The sequence below is a fragment of the Zalophus californianus genome, chromosome 11 (genome assembly GCF_009762305.2).
Source record: "Zalophus californianus isolate mZalCal1 chromosome 11, mZalCal1.pri.v2, whole genome shotgun sequence".
NCBI lineage: Eukaryota > Metazoa > Chordata > Mammalia > Carnivora > Otariidae > Zalophus > Zalophus californianus.
The window spans coordinates 81,023,967-81,045,427 of NC_045605.1; the positions used below are offsets into that span (position 1 = coordinate 81,023,967).

The 21,461-nt window shown below is 34.4% G+C and overlaps 1 protein-coding gene across 2 annotated transcripts in view; it reads right to left on the reverse strand.

Moving 5' to 3' along the window:
• KIF18A (kinesin family member 18A) overlaps positions 1-21,461 on the reverse strand; it is an 80,028-nt gene that overhangs the window by 7,390 nt on the left and 51,177 nt on the right. For both annotated transcript variants that reach the window (XM_027581102.1, XM_027581103.1), the window contains exons 14-15: positions 1,752-2,193; positions 856-963 (exon numbers count right to left, since the gene is read on the reverse strand). In XM_027581102.1, coding sequence (XP_027436903.1) covers positions 856-963; positions 1,752-2,193 — 550 coding nt within the window. The remainder of the gene's footprint in view (positions 1-855; positions 964-1,751; positions 2,194-21,461) is intronic.

Sequence of the window (21,461 nt, forward strand, 5' to 3'; positions counted from 1 at the left end):
AATCCCTGAACAGTTTTTGTGTCCTAGCCCCATGAGAACGTTAAAATTCTGCTTAATATTTTAGCTTCTTACAGCTTTGTTTCTTGGCCTCTTATGCCAGAGTTCAGAACGTGGCAAATATCTTAACTGCAAAAGCTACACACAGAATTATTTTGTTTCCTAACTCAGTGAGACTGCTGATAGCTGTAGGCTTCCACTTTGTGCTTGGCTTCTATACTTGGTGCCATGAGTTGGCAAATACTAAATGGAAAAATGAGGTAGAGAAGGTTTGGCTCTCCATAGCTTGTTTTCCTTTTCTCTGGATCTTAGACCTTCAGGTCTTGGCTGCCTTGGTTGGTCTCCAGTGACTGGAAAGCAGCTGTTGGTTGTATTTTATCACCTTTTATCACTGTTTTTGATAGGTGGTTTGGTCTGATATAAGCTATATATTGTCAAAGCCAGAAATAGAAGTCTCTTCACTCATTACATTTTAGTCATATATCAAAATCTATTAAAGTAATACAATTTTAGGACTGAAGAAATTCATTAATGTATAAAAAGAAAAATACCAAATGAGTAAAAGTTGTCACCAGAAGAAAAGTTAAAATTAAATGACATTTTTGAAGGCCAGAAAATTTTCAATTTATTTTTAATAATCTGAGATATGGAATACTTTATGTAAATAGCAAGTGAAATACTTGGGCTTTATCAAGATCTCCCTTTGATAATATAAATCCAGTGCCACATTCAGAGCAATTAATTACATGTTTTAAATATGAATTCACAGTTTCATACAAGAAATAAAAAGGAGCTGTAGGAAACAAAGTGTAAAGATGATCTTATGTGAGCACTGAGCCAGTTTATGGTTAACTGTACCTTGTTAACTTCCGTTTCCTTTTGGCAGCAGCAGTCATTGCCATGTAGGATGGTACTATGCTTGGTATAGGCAGAGGATGTTTAGTTGAGAATGAAGAAGAGGCAAGCCTGTATATTAGATTAAAAAAAATAAAAAGAGTAATTTTGATTTGTATTATGGAGAATAGGGGGGCATACACTTTCATCATTACAATACCATTTTGTATGAATATATAAAGAAAAATATTATTCTAGACTATAAAGCCTCTCTCATTTGCCCTGGGGTTTGCTTTTCTCTTTTTTATATCATAAAAAGAGTTGCTCTTAAGAGATTTCTACATCCTAACAGCATAGAAAGGTATCATTCTTCTCATATTTGGATTACTTGTGATTATACAGATGAAGTGTACAGAATAGGAAATGAGAATAAGTGAGACAAAATGAGAAGGATGTTTGCTTGGATGACATGTAGTCAACCGTACCTTAGAAGTATGATGATTCAGGGTAAGCTGAGGTTTGCTAAGTGTCAATAAAAAAATGTGAGATTTCCTTTAGTGAACATATTAATAAATAATAATTAACATAGTAATCCTCCAATGATGGCTTGTATCATCTAACTTTGGAGTATGTAGAACAAACTAAATATATCTTAAGGTTTCTTTTAGCCACTGAGGGCCAATCAACTAAGATATCAGATTAAAGACTTTAAAATATTGTGTTAGTGGATTAATATTTAGAAAGACAAGATTAAATGAAGGTAAAATACTGACTTTTGTAATCAAGACTGCATACTTGACCCATGAAATAGACCTTAAATATAACCGAGGAAGAAAAAGAAAGCTATGGTTTAAAGGCTATGTAAATAACAAAACAAGAACAAAAACAAAAGAAGAATTAGAAAATACTCTTTTTTGTACCCTTGTAAAATGTTATTGTTTGATAGTGATTCTTGTTCAGGTAATTTATTCTTCAAGCTCCTGGTGTCTTCACATATAGTAAATGTAGAGTCCAAATCCTCCTGTCCATATTCCTTTCTCCTGCTGAGAGGAACATCTACTTCACATAACATTTTCAGAGAATTGTCACTGTTTACATTTGAGCTGATGGTCTGAAAACCTGTAGTATGTGATGATCGTTTTAATAAGGTCACTAGAGATGAATTTTGAGATGTTTTTCTACAGTCTTCTGGCGTATACATAATAGGTTGAAGTTCTTTGCTGAGAGAATCGTTGAGCTGCAAACTTTCAGACAGTGTAGACTTGTGGGGATGTTTTGCTTTCAAAGGAGAAGGCATTAGTTTTCTTCGGGTTCTTTTTTGTGGAGGAATTTTAAGTAGATTAGATTCACCTGAAGATGTGCCTATTCAATAAAATTGAAAAGAATCTCAGTAATATCAGCTAAATAGTTTTCCAATAACCCTATCAGTTAAACAACAACATCACCACCACCAATAATAAAGTACATTTTCTACCAATTGATGAAAATTTAAAAGAAAGCTGAAAAGAAAAACAAAAACATAGGTTATTGATTGTAACTCCAAATAATGTTAATGAACTCACTATAAAGATATTCTAGAACAGAAATAATCAATGGCTAATATCAATACTAATTTGTAGACATAGCAAAATTGAGGTTGGGGTAATCATGAAAACAAATTTCCAACAAATCCTAATGAAATTCATAAGCAATTTCCAGCTTTTATATTTGATTTAGATTTAAGATAACAAAAAAGTATTCAACAATCACAGGCACAGAGATTAGTAACTTGTTCTACTATAAAATATCACCAGTTATTTGTTGAGTAGAAGTCTAGTCTAAATTAACAGGAATGTCAATAATCAATAAAATTCTAGGTGAATGAAAGAATTAAATCTGTTATGTTCTCAGGTATGGTGGCTAATTAAGCATTCTGATTGTTTCCTGTATCATACATAAATCATAGGTTTTTGAAAATTAGATTAATACCTTAAGATAAATGAACATAAGCTGAAGAGGTCAGAGTACTCTTACGTGAACCTCATCACTCTGTACAAGTAAGTCTCCCAAATGTCAATAGGTCACTAAATTTAATGAACTTTTCTTAGCCCTGTCCTACAACTTCTGTAGCTTTTCAAAATGATTTCCCTACTACCTCTCCAACATCTGTTACCTTGTCTTCCTTCATCTGGTAAGCATATATATTTCCCTAAAGAAATACACTCTTATTTGTGATTATCCTCTTGCCACTACTTTTTCAGTCACGTGGGTCCCAAATAACCAATTTTTATCATTTCCTCGCATTTTCCAACTTCCACCAATCCTAGCTCTCCTACACTTAAAAGTAAGACATAATTCTGATCATGTCATTCTTCTGATTAAAGACTTCTAGTGATCTTTAACATAAACATGATATCCAGAGATTTTCAGTAGGGAAATTCCTGTTGCTTGGTCCAAAATTAGAGACAAATTGTCTTGTTTAAACTGAAGTTTGAATTCCCACAATCTAGACATGCTTAAATATTTACCTCTCAAACATTTTTTTAAAATATATAATGATTGATTGCATACATTAACAATAAACTTCATCAATTCGAGTATGCTAATCTTGTATTTCTTAGTTAACTTTTTTCTGCTTTGGCTGTTCCATTCATGGTGAACTTCAGGTGCCTGACATGAAGTAACTTTGCTTCAAGTGTACTGTCCAGGAAAGAACTACAATGTGTATTTCTGCCCATGTTTTTAAATCATGGAATAAAATTCCCAATTGATGTTAGATTTGCTTTATGATAGAATACTAACTTAAATAACACTGAAAGCTGAATAAGTGTTATGTATCTCAATAAAGCAATTCAAACTCTCAACCAAGTTAGAAAATACACTTATAACAATCACCAACAGTACATGCATTATTCTTATTATGTTAGTTCATGATAGGCTCTGCTATGGCTAGGTTGACAACTACCCTCTAGGAAAGACAATTGAAAAACAGGAAGAAAAATATGATCCCTGTTCTACTAAGGAATTTTACTTTTCTGAGAACTAGATAAATGAGATCCAGATCTTAAAATAATTTTCCACTCCCTTTAACATGACATTTGTCAAATTTTCCATTACCAGATATTTTTATACTAATGCTGCAGTGTAAAGACAGTTACTTTTCTCCACTGTGCTGCTACCACCAATTTGGTGGCTATTAATAGCTGGAAGATTAACTTCTTTTCCCCTGAGAGGCAGCAGGGGTATATAGAAGATAGAAAACTATATCGAGGATAGAGAGCTGAATTGGGAGTCAGGAGACTTGGATTCTATTTCTGGCTTCAGCAACAACTCACTGAGTGACCTTGGACAACTCATTTAAGCAGTGTGGGTATTAATACCCCCTGGAAAAAAGGGGATACTACCTTCATGTACATGGAATTTTCTAGGATTAGATAATACCTATAAAATAATTAGGGTTCAAAGAAAGGTTCTAGAAATGTAAATATGCTTCAACTGTTAGCATTACTACTTTCATAGAGAAAGTTGTAATTTACTTTTCAGTATTCTATCAATACCTAATGCACAGTTATCATTAAAAGAACACATTTCAAACAATGTCTCACTTTCAGTTTATCAGATACCCAGTTTATCAAGGCTGATGATAAAGTGTAATATAAATGAAAAATATTGTTAAAGCATGCACATCTAAGTGTTCTTTGAAAATGCAGGCTTCATAACAATATTTTAAAACTTAAAACACAATGGAACATTAAATCTCAAGAGATATGGATTATCCAGAGTCACTATTTTTCTTGCACATAGTATCTAGAGAGGGATAATGGCACCTGGAGTGGCACTGGGCAAATTCTCATGATGGTGGGCCACTTTTCTCCTACTGCTTGTAAAAAAAGAAAAAAAACAAAACATGGAAATGGGGGCCTTCTATAAGACACCAAAGAAATATCCACCTGTTCTCTGGGATAATCTCAATATACACCCAACATCAAATTTTGATATAATCAGACTAACAGTTTGTCAGTGAAATGAATAGCAATGTTGTAATGATGTATCTCTAGCCATAATTCTGCTCTCCTGGAAGGATAAAAATGGTAACTTGAAGGAGAAGCATGGAGATGTGGTAGTTAGTATAGATTCACACACCACTGTTTCCTTGAGCCTGGAAGAGATGCTACAAACATACAGCATATGCAAAACACAAATCCAGAGGGTTCTTTTCTTTTTATCCTTTCAATTATTAGATACATATAATAGTAAGAAAACAGATGGTCAATTCAGGACTACTGAGGCTGACTTGTTGCTCAGAAAGGTTCAGGAGATAACCTGAGCAAAAACAAGATTTAAAGATTTAAATACAAACTCAACAGTCACTCTATTGTAACTACAATGGGATTATGTCTCCATTTAATCCATGAAAAGTACAAGAACACAATAATCTGACATTTCAGTCTGAATATGTTTTCCAGAATATATAAATGCAATTATATAATAAACAATCATTATCCTTTAGCTAGTTAGGCGATAAAGTACATTAAATGGGTATGGCAAGCTGGAGTGTTGGGTTAGTGGCACTGTACATTTTAACAGGCTTTCAGAAACATTGAGTATGCTAGCTCTATGTCTATAAAAGAGATCTGCTGTACTTTTCCATTAGAGGATGTACAGTAACTTTCCAGAAGACAAGGCTTGGGGCAGTTGTAGTTTCCCCTGATTCAGCCTGGGAAAATACTATCTAACAAGATTCTGTGATTCTTGGGCCTACAGAGTGGAAATGATAAAAAAGGAACCTGGAAACAAATAATACATTATATGTTAAAAAAAAAAAAAAAAAGAAGATAGCAGGAAGGGAAAAATGAAGGGGGGGAAATCAGAGGGAGAGACGAACCATGAGAGACTATGGACTCTGAGAGACAAACTGAGGGTTCTAGAGGGGAGGGGGGTGGGGGGTGGGTTAGCCTGGTGATGGGTATTAAAGAGGGCACGTATTTGCATGGAGCACTCGGTGTTATACACAAACAATGAATCATGAAACACTACATCAAAAACTAATGATGTAATGTATGGTGATTAACATAATAAAAAAAAGCAAAAAAAAAAACAAAACAAAAGGAACCTGGAGGCAGATTATGATTCCTTTAAAAAGCCTTCATAAAATGAGAAAAGGAATCATGTAGTTACAGACTTTCAGAACAAGGGACTCTAATAGATGATGATAGTCAATAAAATACCTCAGTAATGTGGGTGTCACACAGGAGAGGATAGGAAATTAAAATGCATTGTTATAAGGTAGGCTCTTAAAAAGTGGGATAAAATGATTAGTAGCCACTTGGGAGGATAGCAAGTCTTCACTCCTGGGCCTTTTATCTAAAAAAACAGCCCACTACATCAAATATTTGAGTATAGAAAGTAGTGGGTAGCAATGTATCTTATGGTCTAGAAAACGCAGTTTTGGGACTTTAACTCTCTAACACATTGTGGGTATACTGCATTTCTACTGGCCTGAAATGATTATGATCCATGGCATATTAAGTGAATATGTTGAAATTCATTTCCAGATAATAACAATAACCATATTGTCAAGACATTTAGAAGGAGAAGTCACTACTACTACTAATTTCAATCTAGGAACAATGTTTATTTTAATTATGAAAGTAAAAAAAAAGTTTTAGTCAGCTGTGGTACAAGAGAAACAACTAAGAGGATTGCATCGGCATAAAAAGAAGTCATTGTTTGTTCATCCACCCAGTATTAAGCACCTGCCATGTTCTAGACCTTTGCTAGGTTTTGAGAACCTAGCAGGAAAAAAGACATTTAAGAACTTACATTTTGGGGGGAAGAAGGCAGAAAAATAAATTATCTTAATTAAGATAATCATGACAAATGAGTTGGAAATAAAACAGAAATGGAATAGAGAGTGATGGAAGATAGGAAGGCGTTGATTAGATGGCAGGGGAAGACGACTCTACAGGTGGGATGTGTGATCGGAGACCTGAATGGCTGTGGAGGAGCCAGTCCTATGAAGATCTGGGGAAAGAAGCAGAGGACATAGCAAGAGCAAAGACCCGACGGCAACAATAAATTTGTTGAGCTCGAGGAAAGGAAAGAAGGCTAATGTGATTGAAGTGTAGTGATTTGGAGAGAAGAGAAGTAAGAGACTAGAGAGATCAAAAGGGGCCAGCCTGTGTTAGGGTTTATGAACAAGATAAAGGTCTGCATTTATTCCAAGTGCAAAGGGATATCTGTGGAAGATTATTTTAAACATGGATATGATGTGATCTATGTTTTAAAAAAAGATTGCCTTGCCTATGGTATGGAGAACAGAATACAAGTGGGTAAGAGAGGAAACAGAGAAATCAGTAACAGAGTTATTGCTATAGCTCAGGCAAAACATAATGAGAACATGGACTAGACTGGTAGCAGAAGTGATTGATGTGGGAAGGGTGTTATAATCAAATAACCAGATTAAAATTTTATCAAGTAGATTCAAAACATTTTCAATGACATACATGGGTGTGATTAGCTGCCCAACAACCAGGACCAAAGATAAAGAGTTTGCACAAAGCAGTAGTATTTTGTATAATTTAATCAACAGAAATTGACAACTTTCAGTGAAACCATGAACCATTTCTACATGAACAGAAAAGTTCAAAAGGTCCTAAATGTCATTTCCTCAAATTTAGCATTCTCTTGTTACTGACATCCCCCTTTCCCCAGCCCACTCATTCCATTTGAGGTCCTGTCCTCTACTGAGGTGCAGGTGTCTTCGAATTTGTTTCCTTCCCTCGTCTAGTTTGCATGTTCCTGGACTTGAGGCAGCAGATACTCTCTAGGGTTTGAGGATACAGTTACTTATTCAGAGATGATGGTTGTTATCATCATGTTTGGGTACCAGTGAAAAGGGAAGAAGGGGAGAGAGGTAAGTAGGTAATGGTTCTAGAAAAGGGTGGCAGAAAGAAAATTACTAAAAATGGACTTCAGCTCCTAGGAATTTGTTTGAAGGGAGGGAAAGATTTAAGTTAACAGAATGATACAGAAAGAGTACCCTCTTTTAGGTTAAGCACTCTACTTTCTCTGCAAATTCATCTCTAGATACCCTCAAGCCACTGACACAGATTCATCTTCAGTTCTAGGCATAGACATACTATGATTTCAGATATAAAGACTCGCTACTCCACTCCCAATACCTTGTTAATTGTTGCATTCACTTCCTTAAAAAGGAGCCATTGTCTTTTAATCCATATTTAGTGAAGTTTCAAAATGCAAAATGTGGTCCTGTAATGAATGCATTTTGATCATATAACGTATAATATAATATACATGCTATCAGAACCTTCTCTTTTTGACAGGGGAACAACACAGAAAGGCACTGAATACTTGCGAAGAATTTCTCACCGGGAGAACCAGGTACTTGGTTGGCTTCGCCTTTTATGTATCACTTTAGAAATATCCATAGTATAAGAAGGGATATGAAGGTTAACTTTGCAAAAGACAATCACTTTTAACTTCCTAATACTGGGTAATAAGGGAAGAATATCATCTGCACACCAGGACAATAGGGGACTTTAGGGAGGATACTATGTAGCTAGAATTGGAAAAAAGGAAGGTTTGGGGGAGAATAACATAAAAATATTCCCCCACTTCATTGTTCAGTGCTGTCCCTGGGACTTAAGTAAAAGACACTGGCAGATGTTACTCAAGCCCCTTAAGTTAGGAATAGGGATGAGGGAGTAGGTGAGGTAAAAGGAGAAAGAGACAAGGCCCATGGGATACAGTAAAATGGTAATAGCTGAATACTAGCAGTAGCACTAAGAGGCCCCCAAATCCAGTCCTGGTCCAGCTGTCTCAGTGTTGAAAGGAACACTGAAGAGCAAGTGCCCAACCCTGTGGGCCTTGCTCCCAGCATTGGTGGCCACACCACATCTGGATGAGAATCTCTTGGGCATAAAGGCAAAGTTTCTAGCTTAGACTACCTATGGCTCTGGTTCCTGTTCTATACCCTTGGGCCATTAGATCCATGAAAAGGAATGCATTTGCTCCCCACCCCACCCCATTTCTGGACCTTAATTTCTACTTATTATCAGCAAGTTATATATATAAGTACTTATAATAGCTGTAGCGGTTCAGTAAAAGGATAATATAAAGGAATGGCAGAACTGGCATACAAACTCAGGCCTTCTGATAATCCAGATGCATGTTCTTCAGCCTTACACAAGACTGAGTCCCTACCATAGGGAGAATTAAATCAATTATGATAATGGATAAATAAAACATGCAACATTCACGATTTCATTGTTACTTAAAGTCATGTTTTGTAGACTGTCTGATGATACGGAAAAATATTCATTAAATTAAGTAGTATATAAATTCTACATACAGCATGATTCCAATTTTGAAAACAAATAAAAAGCTCACCCAAAACAAATCAAAGCATACACATACTTTAAGCAAAAAAAGGGGGAAAAGTCACAGAAAACAGAAGAAAATATGGCATAATCTATTAAAATTAGCATAGATTATGACTGGAAAAATTCTGAGTGATCTTATTTTCTTCTTTAAGCATTTGACCACTTTTTATAATAAATATATACTGCTTCTTTAAAATTATAAATAACAAAAATATTTTTTTAAAGAAGGGCAATGTAAGGAGTGGGACAAAAGTGAATAAAAACCCAGTTCTCTCAAGCCTCAGAAAGTCTCTGTAATTGGAGGCAAGAGGTTGTCTCTGAAGGTATAGGGTGGAGCTAAAACCAGAACTGATTGAAAGTCTCCGTAAGGAAGTTGGACACACACCCCCTTGCCGCCCAAAATCCCCTTACCCCATCACTATCACCTGTACTAACAGGTGACTGTTCCTTTGCCACCCTGTTAGAAGAAACTTGAGTTACTCTCTGGACCAGTTGAGACTTGGGGCCAACATGCATAGCCGACACAAGGATTTTTAATAATTTCTCAATAATGAATGCATACAGATTTTTCTCTTACTTCTCTAATACACTGGTGTCGGGCTTATACATCTCCTAAATGTGAAATCAGAGTTCTTTATAGATAAACTGTAACAATAAAAAGACTTAAGTATTGACATTTTCAAGCTCCCCCAAACTGACTATTTCTGGAGATCACCATAAAGCAAAGCTGAGAGACCTATGTACACAGAATATAACCAGGGTCACCAGATATTTGAGGATATGTTTTTCAACATGATAGGACACAGAACTACATACAGGAAAAAAAAAAGTGAAAGGAAATAGACAATGTAGAAATAGAAGAGTATATTAGAATAACCATATTTAATATCTTTAGAGAGATGAAAAGTTATTACATTCATCAAATAAGAAACAAAGTGCTATGGAAAGAAATGCTGAATTACTAAAAAGAGCTCTTAGAAATTTAAAATATGAGAGGGAGAAAAAATTCAAAGGAAAGGTTGTATGATAAAGTTGAGGACATCTCCCAGAAAGAACAAGCAAACCAAAAGAGGTAAGTATTAGAAGGCAGAAAAAAGAATTAGAGGATCAATCCAGGAGATTCAATATCAGATTAGTTAAGTGTCCAAGGACAGAACAGAAGGTAGGGAAGAAAAGTATACATGGAGGTGTATGTATGTGCCTAAATACATATAGGAACGTTTCTCAGAGTAAAAAGATAAAGATTTTTCAGGGAGAAAGGCCCAGACTATTTAAAATAATGAGGTAAAAAAGACCGACACCAACGCACATCATTGTGACATTTCGAAAAACTAAGGATAAGGGGAAAATCCCAAAATCTTCCTGGGAGGAAAGTCACACATAAAGTACGGAGAATAAAAATGGCATGTCAGTTAAGAGCAGCACTGGAATCTAGAAATCAATGGAGCAATGTCTTCTCAGGTCTCAAAAAAATTATTTCCGACCTAGAATTCTATACCTAATCAAATAACAAGAAAATATATTGCCAAACATGCATTGTCTCAAAAAAATTTACTTCCTGAGCACCCACTGGGAGAATCCACTGGAGGATGTATTTCTGCAAAATAAGGGCGAACAAGAAAGAGGATGGGGATGAAAGCGAACAGTACACGTGCAAACCATAAAGCAACACAAGAAAGAGAATTTACATATTTTTTAGCATAACAGGAAACAATATTTTCTTGAAGACCCCCTAGACATTTAAGAAGCTGAGATGGGGTAGGGGAGGAAATGTATATATCATGTAAAGGTATTAAATCCTTATTGTCCAAAATAAAAAAATAAGCAGATGACATCTAAAATTGGAAAAATGTAAGCAAAAAGGAATTAGTAGTATAGATTTGAAATTTGGAAATTAAAAGGAAAAACCTGAAGACACAGCTAAGAGGGGAGTAAGAATTAGGAATGGGCAGCAAAAGGGCAAGGATATTTCCACAAATATGACAGTACCTGTTAGCTTTCTCAACTATGGATGCATACTACTTTTATATAAATATATACACTGAATTTTAAAAGTGGAGAGGGGAGAGAAAGAAGAGGGAGAGGCAGACAGACATACACATGGACACACATCTAAGAGCTTTTAAGGAAAATAAAGTAATTAGACTCTGGGGCTATAAAGGAAAAAGTAGACCAAAACATCTATCTTGCTTGTTCTGGGGAAGTTTTACTCAAAATCTGTGGACTGAGTCTACCAAAGTCTAGCAAAAGAGATGAAGCTTTACATTCAAAAGTCTAACTGAAAACATGCCAGCAAATAACATGAATGGAATGGGCAAACAGAAGAGCAAATGAATGTTCTAGGCCCAGGGAAGGTAGAAGAGATCTTTGCTCAGCCCACTTTGTATAGGCTTACTACCCACCTCACTCCCCACCTCTTGTTTTCCTGGCATATAACAAAAAGCAAGGGAGAATGATTATCTACCTAGCAAAATTTAAAGAGAGCTAATAAAAACGTGACTCAATCATTAGAAATAAATCATTCAATATGGCAAGAAATGGGTAAAACAGATTTAAAGTCATGAGTTCCAGAACGAAGGAAAATTCCTTTTCTTCAGGGAACAGGTAAACTGCCTGTGAAATCTGAACGGCAGCATGTGTAATTTTGATATATCCAAAAGTTTATAAAGAATAACAGCAGAAATAAAAATAATGTTTAGGATAGCAAAATCTCTAAGAAATAAAAGACAGACTTTGTATAAGGACATGGATTTAATCAGTTTGTTTTTAGATGTTTTAAGTGTCCTTAAGATCTCCAGCTTTAGTTATTATACTTGTGATACCTATCTTTACTTTCACATTTAGATTTCATATGACAACAAGATATACTTTAATTTCTTTGTGTTTGTTGATAAATATTCAGATGATTAAACAGAGAGGATGTCACTTTAAGGATCAGCAAATTTTCTAGACTATTTTCAACTTAATCGGAGTATATAAAATTCTAAAAACAGTCTGGGAACTACCTGGAGAGGAACTGTTCACTGAAAAATAACTTTGGTATTGCTTTACTTAGAAAGGTCTAATACAATTATCCTGAAATTCAAGATGATCTTTTTAGGCTTTTTAACACTTCACATAGTTGAAGGCACATATTAATGAAGTAATAATATAATGCACCCATTTGCTGTTTTTAGAGTCACAAAGCTTTTCTTAAAAGTAAAATTTAACAAAAATACGTATACAATGCTAAAGACTTACTGATAAACTTCTAGTTTAGGAAAGAAGGTAGGCGGTGGAGGTTATATGATTAAATAATATAACTTTTCAAAATAATTATGTGCTATAATTCAAAGCAGGATTTTAAAAGTAATGAGAGACTGGGCTACTGAAAGATATAGAAGAGCTTCTCTTCTAAACCCTACAATAAGTTTTGTTTAATGAATCCAATCCTAGTCTTTGTAATACTTATCCATTAATAGTTTACGAACATCTTAAAATATTTATATGATGCTTTAAGGTATCTTATATACAACTGAAAATGTGCATTTCAGGATAAAGTGGTTAGTGTTCATCTGTTCCTGCATTATGGCTAGAGATTCCTGCTTCAAAAAGTTTGTTTACTGCAAGCCCATAGAGAGACTTAAAAAGGAAGTCAGACAAAAACATTTTGTTGAGACTGCCAAGTTTTAGAAGCCTTTCAAAAGACTTTTAAGTATTAAAACTACCTTTAAAATGAACTCTTTAAAATGAACTTTAAAATGCAAGCACTAAAGTTGTGGGTTAGACAGAAAAAAAATACAATTTTCATCTGTGATTGTCCAGATTCTAACACAATATCACCCGGATTACAATTTATGTACATTAATATTTGTGGAGTTTGTATAGTATTACACAGAATAACATATGCTATTAATATAAGCCATGGCTTAAAAATCAAAATATTAGAATGATTCGCCTGCCCCACCAAGTTACATTTGCTAAGTGGTTAAAAGAAATTATGAGTAAATATCTGATCCCTGGTTAAGTGGTTAATGAAGAAGTAAACAAAATGCAGATACTAATTAATCTGCTACTTGCTATCTCTCCCCCAAACTTTTGGGATTTTAAGGAATATGATCAACTATGGCAGTGTAATAAAAGTAATAAGCTGGATATTTTGATTTTGTTAATGAAATATATAGGATAGTCTCATGAAAAAGTATATGTAAAAGACATTAGAGAACTGAATAGCTATACTTGAAACATCTAAAAATGTATTTATTGGCTGTACTGTTCTTTAAGCTATTTAAGTCTGCCTGTGAGCAAAATCTAGTCTCCTTCATTATTTTATCTTTCAAATATTTCATTTCTTCAAGAAGTCTAACCCACATATTTGGTTGAGAAATCTGAAACATTTCTAGAAGAAAGCAGAAACAGGGTTTTTTCATATCTATCTTTCTAAAAGTAGTTTTTTTTTTTACTACTTCTATGTTTTTTATTGAATATGCAGTATTTTTCATTTCCATGACTTACTTTCTTTTTCTTTTTAAAGATTTTATTTATTTATTTGACAGAGAGAGACACAGTGAGAGAGGGAACACAAGCAGTGGGAGTGGAAGAGGGTTCAGAAGCAGGCTTCCCGGCGAGCAGGGAGCCCGATGCGGGGCTCGATCCCAGGACCTGGAATCATGACCTGAGCTGAAGGCAGACGCTTAACGACTGAGCCACCCAGGCACCCCATGACTTATTTTTTTTATTATGTTATGTTAGTCACCATACATTACATCATTAGTTTTTGATATAGTGTTCCATGATTCATTGTTTGCATATAACATCCAGTCGCCATGCAATACATGCCCTCCTTAATACCCATCACCAGGCTAACCCATCCCTCCAACCCCTTCCCCTCTAAAACCCTCAGTTTGTTTTTTGGGAGTCCATAGTCTCTCATGGTTCGTCTCCCCCTCTGATTTCCCCCCTTCATTTTTCCCTTCCTTCTCCTAATGTCCTCCATGCTGTTCCTTATGTTCCACAAATAAGTGAAACCATATGATAACTGACTTTCTCTGCTGGACTTATGTCACTTAGCATAATCTCCTCCAGTCCCATCCATGTTGATGTAAAAGTTGGGTATTCATCCTTTCTGATGGCTGAGTAATATTCCATTGTATACATGCACCACATCTTCTTTATCCATTTGTCTATTGAAAGGCATCTTGGCTCTTTCCACAGTTTGGCTATTGTGGACAGTTTTAAGAAATGTCAGCACGCTTTTACTTAAAAAAATTTTAAATAATACTTAATGGGGCACCTGGGTGGCTCAGTTTGTTAAGGATCTGACTCTTGATTTCAGCTCAGGTCATCATCTCAGGGTTGAGATTGAGCCCCACACTAGGTTCTATGCTCAGCATGGAGTCTGCTTGGGATTCTCTCTCTCCCTCTGCCTCTCCCCCTGCTCATGCTCTCTTTCTCTAAAACGAATAAAATCTTACCAAGTTTTTAAAAATAATATTTACATTTTATTGTAAAAATTTCCTTAAGTAGGTCCTATGATTAAATGTTATATATATTAATATATGCATAAGTATGTTATATATGTATATGATATGCTACATCTTACCTGATCCTGCTAATATTCCAGGTATATTTAAGATAATTATGTATTAAAGGTTATATATTATATACTAATATTTTAATAATTAGCATATAGTAATTATATAATAATATACAATAATAAACTATAATAATATATTACAACTACATATTATATAATACCCTGGTACATTAGCAGATCAAGGAAGAAGAAATAAGTGAGCTAAATCTTCATCAATCAAAATGAGAAGATGATAAAATCTAAACAGATGAATCGATAAAACAGCAGCATAAGTATACTGTTTAGAAATATTAGGTAAGTTGTAGAAGTTTGTTATAAGTCATCCGGCATGAGTTTCAGTGGACAACAGAAGAAAAACAGATATCCCAATTTTCCCAAAGGTAGTTTTAAGAATGTTGGTGTATATTTCTTTTTCCTAAGATTTGTTTATTTATTTTAAGAGAGAGAGAGAGAGAGTGATTGTGTGCACTCAAGCAGGGGGTAGGAGCAGAGGGAAAGGGAGAGAGAGATTTTCAAGCAGACTCCCCGCTGAGTGTGGAGCCCGACGGAGGGCTCGATCCCAGGACCCTGAGATCATGACTTGAGTCGAAGAGTTGGTCACTCAACTGACTGAGCCACCCAGTGCCCTGGTATATTTTTACTTTTAAATTAAGTCTTTTAATTATTATTTTTTATTATAAGAAACGCCCTTAAATAAATGAATTATAAATGAAAAGTCATGTCCGAATAATTTTAAACCAAATGCCTATTATAGAGGAAAAGGAATTTGAAACTTACACAAAGTAGCAAAAAATGAAAGAACCAAGTAATATAAACCCCTACCTACTTTAACTGTGATACTCCTATGTCACAGAAATCATGTAGTTTAGCAATCGATATTTTTAACTGAATTCCCACTCAAATATGGTGGTCCTAATTCCCAATTACCTACAGAGCACCAGGAAAGTCACAGTTGGGATCATCTCACACAAAGAACCAGGACTGAGTATTAGATTATCTTATGTTTATTTAAACTATCTTATTTTATAATTGTTATTCACAGCAAGAAAGTCACATGTTCAAAGTCATAATATCAATCATATTTGTTGTTGACAGAACTGAAGTCTCTTACTAAGTCAGGTAAAGAAACCAAGTAATACAAAGTAATATAATTATAATGAAGACTTAAAAATATAAAATTTCCTTCACAGATCCAAAAATAAGAATAGAGGCAATATACAATTTCATCCCCCAAAACTGAGATTCTATCTTCTGACTACTACCAGCAGAAAAACATTAAGTGTGAATGAAATATAGGTATTTTTATAATTTAAAATCGGGTTACGTAAAAATTAAAAATCACCAAGAATAAAAGAAAAAAATACCATACATGGCAAAGGGTTTAGGGCTCTTGTATAGGTATATGTGTCTGTCTGTGTAGATATAGGTGTGTGTGTGGTTCATTATCTATCTATCTATCTATCAAGAAAGAATTCTTATAAGATAAATAAGAAAAAGAGCAAAATAAAACAAAGGAAATGAACAGGTAATTAATTCAGAATGAACTACAATTGGACAAAAGGCACTAAAAAATACTCATGTTCATTGCCCATGTATAGTGGTAGACTCTATAGTTACTATAGTTCTGGAGAATAATTTGACAGTGCATATCAAACCCTTTGAAAATGTACATACCCTTTGATCTAGCTATTCTACCCTTTAGGGGCCTAACCTAAGGAATTAATTAAGACAAGTTGTGAAATACACACAGACATAGAGATGTTTAGTGAAGTGTTGTTTATAATAGCAAAAAAATGAAAACAAACTAAATGTTCATTAGTAGGGGATTAGGTAAATATACAAAATGACTTAATTCATAGTTGATAGGAAAATGTATGTATAACAAATGGTTCAGTGAGGAAAAAACTAGTTATCAATTATATAATGGATCTCAATATTTTTTTAAAAACAAACAATATATGCATGCTTCGAAAAAATGTCCAACAACTATTAGAACAATATATTAATAGAAGTTAATGAAAGACATCTTACTTCCTTTGGCTGGACTTTTTTTCAAATTAAAATAAATGAGCATTTAATGCTAAGATAATAAAAAGGCTAAAATATTAGTGAAAGGAACAATAAAGTTGAAAATGAATTACTGAAAACACAGTTTCTGACTGCCAATGAGGTTATAGTTTGTTGGGGAGAGGGAAGCTGAGGTGTGGTAATTACTGTAACAGTGAAACACAAAAATATAGTGGAAATGCAAGGGTATGTGCGGGCCAAGGAGGACTCAGTAAAGGGAAGGTTCATAAAGAAGGCAGTTTCTGAATTGGACTCTCAATGAGGATAAGGATTTTAATAGGCTAGGATGGAGGATGGAGCAAGAAGAAGCAGCATTCAAGAGTGAGGGAAGAGCTTGGAAACTCTTTGGAAATAAAAACATGTTTAAGAGGAGGTTGGGACACCAAGTGCTGCAGAAAAGTGAGTCTGCAGCTTGACATGGACTGGGAAAGCCTTTGAAGGCTCTCCTAAGTAAGGGGTCTGCACTTTATTAGGAAGATAATTTTCACGTGAAGAGTAGATTGTAGACGGGAGAAACAAGAGAAACAGAAACTAGTTTAGATATTACCATAATTATTCATTTCTTACATCAAATTTTCTCAAAGTGTTTTAAAATAAATTGAATTAAGAAACATCATTCTATTCTCTGTCTTAAGCTGTTTTAAATAAATCTCTAAAACACAACTATGAACTGGCAATTTCATGTGGTTTCTTAGGTAGGAGGGGTCTATATTTATTTTTTTATTTTTAGCTTTTTGAAATATTCCACAGATGGTTCCTTTAAATAAAGGGACTAGATAATTTATCACTAATGAGTTAAAAATCCCTCTCTTAAAAAATGGGCAGGCTTTCTGGGGTCATCTTTTGATGTGCCATATCAGGTGTCCTGAATGATTTTACTCAGAGGAACTAATTTATCAAAAGCTTAAGTCTGCAAACGTTAAAAGATTTACAGAGCTGTACGTTAGTGTAAAAAGCAGAATGCAGTATTTAGCAAACATGAGTCACAGGCTGCAAAGCAGGGTTCATGACAGGGAGACATTGATGAATGAGATTAGATCTAATTGAGGCTTGGTACAAAATGATGGCAAGGATTTTTCTTTTGCTAGCACTCATGTTAATATGTGAGGAGGTATTTTGGGAAAGTATGCAAAATTAAAATTAGTTGGCAAAGTTCTAAAGTGAAATCAAATATTAATATATGCATTTCAATAAACACTTCTAGGCTACAAATGATTGATACAATTACTGTACTAATCATAAATCTGGATTCTTTTTAACAGCCTTATGACTCATGGGATTCAGTTGCATATGATACAGGTGGATGAATTTTAAACTATTTAAAAGATATGTAACCTTAAGGTACTACTGATTAACCAAATAAACATTTTGTAATGTACTCATATGACACTACTGTGGTTACTGTAGTATTAATATTTATACAGATAATTTACAGCGATTTACAAATATTAAAAAGAGAGAATACATTTTCCCATGTATTAAAAAATTGTCATAGTCCTTTAAATTAATCCAACACTCTGAGTAATAAATCACCCAAACCTTCTGATACTTGTCTCTGTAGGAAATAACAGATACCATGCTTCCATTCAGTCTCATTTTCCTAGTATTCATGCTTATTTAAGATGTGGGGGAAAACAATGCAAAGAACCTTTTAATTCATAGTAATATTTGCAGTTACAGATGAGTAAATACTGTTTTGTTTACAAGGAGAACAAGGGCCAAATGAAATGTATTTAGGGCTACAAACATGACTTCCATTGTCTATCGGTAATGGTTAAATTTTACTGCCAGATGGGAAAGTACATGGAAGATTTAGTTTATAATATTTTTGCTGCTTCATATTTATTATATGAGGAATTCATATAGACATTCCTATTTTTTTTTAAGATTTTATTTATTTATTTGACAGAGAGAGACACAGCGAGAGAGGGACACAAGCAGGGGGAGTAGGAGAGGGAGAAGGAGGCTTCCTACAGAGCAGGGAGCCCGATGCAGGGCTCGATCCCAGGACCCTGGGATCATGACCTGAGTTGAAGGCAGACGCTTAACGACTGAGCCACCCAGGCACCCCAGACATTCCTATTTTTTAAATGACATTTCCTTCTACTCAAGTAATTTTAGGGGAAACCTAAATTTACATTGGAACTATATTCAATCATAGTATCTCTACAACATATAAGACATTGGTTCTACTAGTATCTTTTCTTTTATTGTACTTTAAGATAAAGACCACTAACATGAGGTGCAAAATTTAAGAAAAGGAAAGGTTAGAGACAGAAATATTACCAAATGTGAGTTTCCAGATGGATAATGAGGAAATCTTGACTTTTCATTTAATGTCAGAAATTTTATCAGTTCCATAAATAAACCTTGCTGCCGGCACCCCTATCCTGCATGGCACTCAGTGAATGCATTTTCTGTTTTCCAGACCTAAAATAGGTGCATGTTTTACTCCAAGTAAATAGACATTTAGTTTGGAGGCAAAGATTTCAAGTCAAATAACTATTTCAAAATCAAGTATTGACATTAGTAAAGTATTAAAATGAACAAAATTAAAAAAATTGGTTTCTTCTTAAGAAACAATACAGGCTTATTAATATAAGAAAAATTAAAATAATCCATATAAGAAAAATATAAAATATATTTAGGGATTTAATAACAAATGTACAAAATATATATAAAGAAAGTTCTAAAACTTTGCTGAGAAACACATAAGAAAATATGTATGGAGAGACAAACTATTCTAGAGTGAAAAGATTTCACAGTGAAAAAAATGTGAAGACAAAATTTATAAGTCTTTAAAAAGATTTTATTTCCTTGGAACTGAAAAAATTGTGCTAACATTCATTTCTTAGCCAGGGATAGCCAAGAACATTTTATTTTTTATTTTTTTAATTTAATTTTATTATGTTATGTTAGTCACCACACAATACATCATTAGTTTTTGATGTAGTGACCCACGACTCATTATTCCAAAAACACTTTATTTTTATTTATTCATTTTTTAAAGGTTTTATTTATTTATTTGAGAGAGAGAATGAGAGAGAGAGCACATGAGAGGGGCAGAGGGAGAAGCAGACTCCCTGCTGAGCAGGGAGCCCGATGCGGGACTCGATCCTGGGACTCCAGGATCATGACCTGAGCCAAAGGCAGTCGCTTAACCAACTGAGCCACCCAGGCGCCCCTCCAAGAACATTTAAAAGACAAAGAATAACATGGGGTGCCTGGCTGATTCAGTTGGTAGAGTGTGACTCTTGATCTGAGGATTGTGAGTTCAAGTGCCAAATTGGGCATGGAGCCTACTTAAAACAAAACAAAACAACCCCAAAGAATAATGACGGGGGACTAGCACTGCTATATACCAAAAGATACTATCAAGTATCAGCTATGAAAATAATAGCTACTAGTTCTAGGACAGACAAATAAGCTAAAGAATAGGATAGAAATCCAATAAATAGAATTATTTGACTACTTACTATATTTAAAACAAAGGTACCTTAAGGATGGACTGTCAATGTATTACACAAGAAGGTCAGGCTCTTTGAAAAAATTTTGATTTTCACATCAAAATAAATTAGGAGAAAACAAAAGTAAAAACATTTTAAAAATTTACAGATAAAAAGGCCTTTTGAGGAATTATTCCAAAGGCACAGAGAAAAAAAAATGAAGTTACTGTATGACATAAAAGTTTAAAAATTTCAGTATTAAAAAGAATATCTCAAAGTAAAGAGTAAATGATAAACTTGAAGAAGAGATTTGCAATATGCATCTTAGAGGAAAGAGTTAATATCCCTTGATGATCTCATCCAGTCCTATGGCTTTAAATATCATCTAAATGTTAACAGCTCTCAAGTTTATATTTTAGTTTAGACTTTTCTTCTGAACTCCAGATTCTTATATCCAACTGCTTACATGATATCTCCACTTGGATGTATCTTAGACAAATTTAAAATGCCCCAATTGAACTTTTAGTCTTTTGCCACCTCCACCTTACAAATCTGTTCTACCTGAAGCCTTCTCCATCTCTTTTAAGGTGACTTGATTCTTTCAGTTGCTAAATTCAAAAATCTTAAGAGTCATCCTTGACTTTTTCTTTCCATCACATCCTAAATCCAATTGGCGATAAAATCCTGCTATTCTACCTTCAAAACATACTACAATCTGACTACTTCTTACCAACTCCATTGCTACCAACTTGGTCTGAACCACCACCATCTTTTACCTGGGTTATTGCAGTAGTCTCCTGTTTTCATCCTTGCAATACTATAATCTACTCTCAACATGCCAGCCAGAAGGATCTTTTGAAAACATGATGGAAATATGTTACTTTTTCTTCAGATCATGCCATAGTTCCGGATTTGTTCTGAGTTAAAGTCTAAGTCCTTATAATGACCTACAAGCCTTTATTTGATCTGCCTTCCTCCCCTTGATCTTTGTAATCTCATAACTGTCTACTTTCTTTCCCTTTTCCTTTGTACCAATTATATGTCCTTCTAGCCATTCCATGAATATGCCAGCCTGTGTTAGGGATCTACATTACTTGTTCTACCTGAAAATGAGTCTTCTCCCATATATCCACGTGGCTAACTTCGTGAACTTCTTCA